The following is a 3,217-nucleotide window of genomic DNA, read 5'->3' as shown; positions in this document are numbered from 1 at the left end:
GATTATGTCAAACGTCATACGCTCACTGGATGTCACGACAACAAATGAAGGAAAAGTTTCAATATCTCGCCTTCGCTTTCATTTCGGACCATCTCCAAAAAGACATTTAAAAACTAAACAAATGATTTACAAGTTTAACATGCGTTTATCAAAGTAGGAAATAATTAGTGTTCTTGAAATACGAAATGGAGGCAGGTCCGGACTGAATTCCCTCCGGAGCAAGAGCTTCGAAGGGTTGAAGGGTGTAGGGGACCAAAAAAAAAATCGAAATCCTTCACTCCGAAGGGCCCTTTGAAGCGGTTTGGAACGACCCTTCAATATGGCGGCCATGATTGTTTTCACTCCGAAGTGCCGTTCGGAGGGCGACCGAAACACAGCGAGCCCTCAGATCCTGCGAGATGGAAATGATGCCTAGATCTGCTGTGATTCTGTAAGATTCGGTGGTTTGTGAACACGCTCCTGATCTACAGGATCTGCTGCTGTATTTCTTCACGGCTGGATTTACTGGGGTTTTCACTTTTAATGCAAGGCCCTCTAAACAAGTGAGGGACAACCTTCCTAAAGCTTATAGTCAGCTAAAGTACATTATATATAGTGCATCACATTCATTTACCAAGTTTATTCAATTTATTTAGTTTAACTAACAAACAAGATTTAAATAAAAATGTTTGTTACCAAGCCGCTTCACAGAAAATGCATATAAAATCCACTCAGAAAGATCTAACAAATCCATCTGAAACACACATATAATAAAATAGTATTTTATTTTTACTATAAACAATAACTGAATTAAACAGTATAATCAAAATTAATTTATGACCAGTTATGAATTGGCCTACAGCCAGACAGTATAAACACGCTGAGAAACGCAGCTGTGCTCCCTCTGCTGGTGAGCACCTGTAAATGCAACTTTACATTGAGTCCATTTACAGTCAGTGTGAGGAGACATCTGTCTGTCTTTCTTTCTTTCTGTCTGTCTGTGTATTTCTGTCTGTCTGTCTGTATTTCTGTCTTTCTTTCTGTATTTCTTTCTTTCTGTCTGTATTTCTGTCTGTCTGTATTTCTGTCTTTCTTTCTGTCTGTCTGTCTGTATTTCTTTCTCTCTTTCTTGAAAGAAAGAAAGAAGGTAGGTACCTTCTCTTTCTTTCTTTCTTTCTTTCTTACCTTCTTTCTTTCTGTCTGTCTTTTTTCCTTCTTTCTTTCTTTCCTTCTGTCTTGGCTCCGCCCATCCTGACGCGTGATTGGACGGCCGCGGTGTGATTGACAGCTCCAGTGGACACCTGACGCTCGGAGGCTGCGTCATGCGCGAGGGGGACGCTCCGCGGCGCGTTCGGTGACGGATCATCGCGCTCTCCGGTGTCACACCGCACAATGACGCCGTAGGAAGCGCCTTTTCGCCCGTTATTTCATTGTTCCTCTCGCGTCCGCTTGGCGATGGACGCGTCCGCGGCGAAGAGGGGCGCGCCGATGCCGGACATCTGCCCGCTGGACCGGTACGACCCCGCCCGCGCCAAGACCCGCGACGGTGTGCGCTGGCTGCTCGACCGGAGCCACGGACCTGAAGGTAAACCTCTGCAGCATCAGCACCACACTCCGCATCCGCGCGCTGCCGCAGAGACGGAGGAGTGTGTGTGTGTGTGTGTGTGTGTGTGTGAGCGTCAGTGTTGGAGATGAGCGCGTGTACCGGAGCGCAGGGCGTCACCGCGGCTGTGTGTGTGAGATCCAGTGATTCAGCAGCTGGTCGTATAGCAGTGATGAAGCAGCTCCAACACACTAATAGCACACTATCTCCACCAACCCCGAATATTAACACACACACACACACACACAGGCGGGGATGCCTTTGTTTTTGCGCTCAGGAGCCTCGCTGGAGTTTCAGATGGAGCATCATTGTCTGAAGAGGCCCGGAGCCTTTTGCGTCCCAAAAGCGTTTTTCGTTCAAATAATGTCTTTGATTAGTAATAGTCCCATCGTGACATCTCAAATATTTGGGTCATTCCACCGAATGGGTGCCATTTGCTTACAAAACGCTAAAAAAAAAAAAATTTTTTTTTAAAGACTGAATCTAGTAATGCGAATATTTAAATATTCAAAATCTGTAACAAATAATGCCTTTTGAGTTTTTCTGTGGATGTTGTTTGCTTTCAGTGCAGGTCACACTCCACTGACACAGGACAGAAATGGCAAGTAGCCTACATTTTCTGTCATACTTGCAGGAATGTAATATAAGACAACAATGCAGGAACAAAAACATTGTGTCAGTGTGGATAGAAGGCCAAAATATAGATTAAAAAAAAGATGCATTTTCAAATTGATCTAGATTAATATGGATGAAGCCTAATATTTACATTAATAAATCAGATGACACTACTCACTCCTGTTACTCAGTTAATATATATGAGTATATGAGTAACAGGACTGAAACAGGATTGAGATTTTAGGATAAAATTAGCAAATACATATAAAATAGCCTCATGGACTACATGCTTTTCATGCATATCTGTACATATAATGTCCTGGAGACAGAAATGGCACCCATTCGGTGAATGACCCGTATGTATGTGTGTTACAAAAGTAATACAAGAGTAATATATTTCTGTTACATGTTAAACCGTACTGTTATTTTGACAGGTTGCCATCAAGTTTCTGTGTGTATACAGTATGATGAAGCTAGTTTTCTCAAATGAATTGCATTTTAATATTCACAGACACTAGTTCATATCGCGATTCGAATTAAGTGGCAGTGGCTACTTTTGATTTATTCGTCCAAAATTGAAGAATTCTGTGGCATTCCGCGCTATAGAGTAAATTATGTTTTTATGAATGGACTCCACGATACCGTCCGCGTTTTCTCAGAAACCATATGGCAACACGCAGCAGCCAGAAATACAGCTTGGGTGAGCCCGAAATAAAATTAACAATTAAAAAATAAATAAATAAAATATGAATAGATGCGGGACTATCATCCATGTATGATTAGAAAGAGTTGGTGGCGGTATGTGCCTATGGTGCGGAATACGGCAAAAAATTCCAAAGAAGAAGAAGATTTCGGCTCGCCCTGTGTGTTGTCTGAACGAGTTGCAGGGGTGACCTCACGTCACAGGGTCTCTCTTTCTCTCTCTGTAGCGTATGCGCCCGGATGCGTTCTCAGGTACCGAAATTTGGCACCGATTGATTTAACGTGAATCGTTACTCGGTAGTACCGACGCAATTCGGT

General features: G+C 42.9%; 1 protein-coding gene across 4 annotated transcripts in view; it reads left to right on the top strand.

The window, feature by feature from the left end:
• The first annotated feature begins 1,167 nt into the window (after positions 1 to 1,167).
• The window catches only part of LOC107723083 (calmodulin-regulated spectrin-associated protein 3), a 15,593-nt gene continuing 13,543 nt past the window's right edge, over positions 1,168 to 3,217 (top strand). For all 4 annotated transcript variants that reach the window (XM_016531596.1, XM_016531595.1, XM_016531594.1 and 1 more), the window contains exon 1: positions 1,168 to 1,564. In XM_016531596.1, coding sequence (XP_016387082.1) covers positions 1,435 to 1,564 — 130 coding nt within the window. In that variant the 5' untranslated portion in view covers positions 1,168 to 1,434. The remainder of the gene's footprint in view (positions 1,565 to 3,217) is intronic.

The sequence above is a fragment of the Sinocyclocheilus rhinocerous genome, unplaced genomic scaffold (assembly GCF_001515625.1).
Source record: "Sinocyclocheilus rhinocerous isolate Xijiao unplaced genomic scaffold, SAMN03320098_v1.1 scaffold4259, whole genome shotgun sequence".
In the NCBI taxonomy this organism is placed as follows: Eukaryota; Metazoa; Chordata; class Actinopteri; order Cypriniformes; family Cyprinidae; genus Sinocyclocheilus; species Sinocyclocheilus rhinocerous.
Note: the sequence above shows the minus strand (reverse complement) of the source record. Positions and strands in the feature narration are given on the sequence as shown.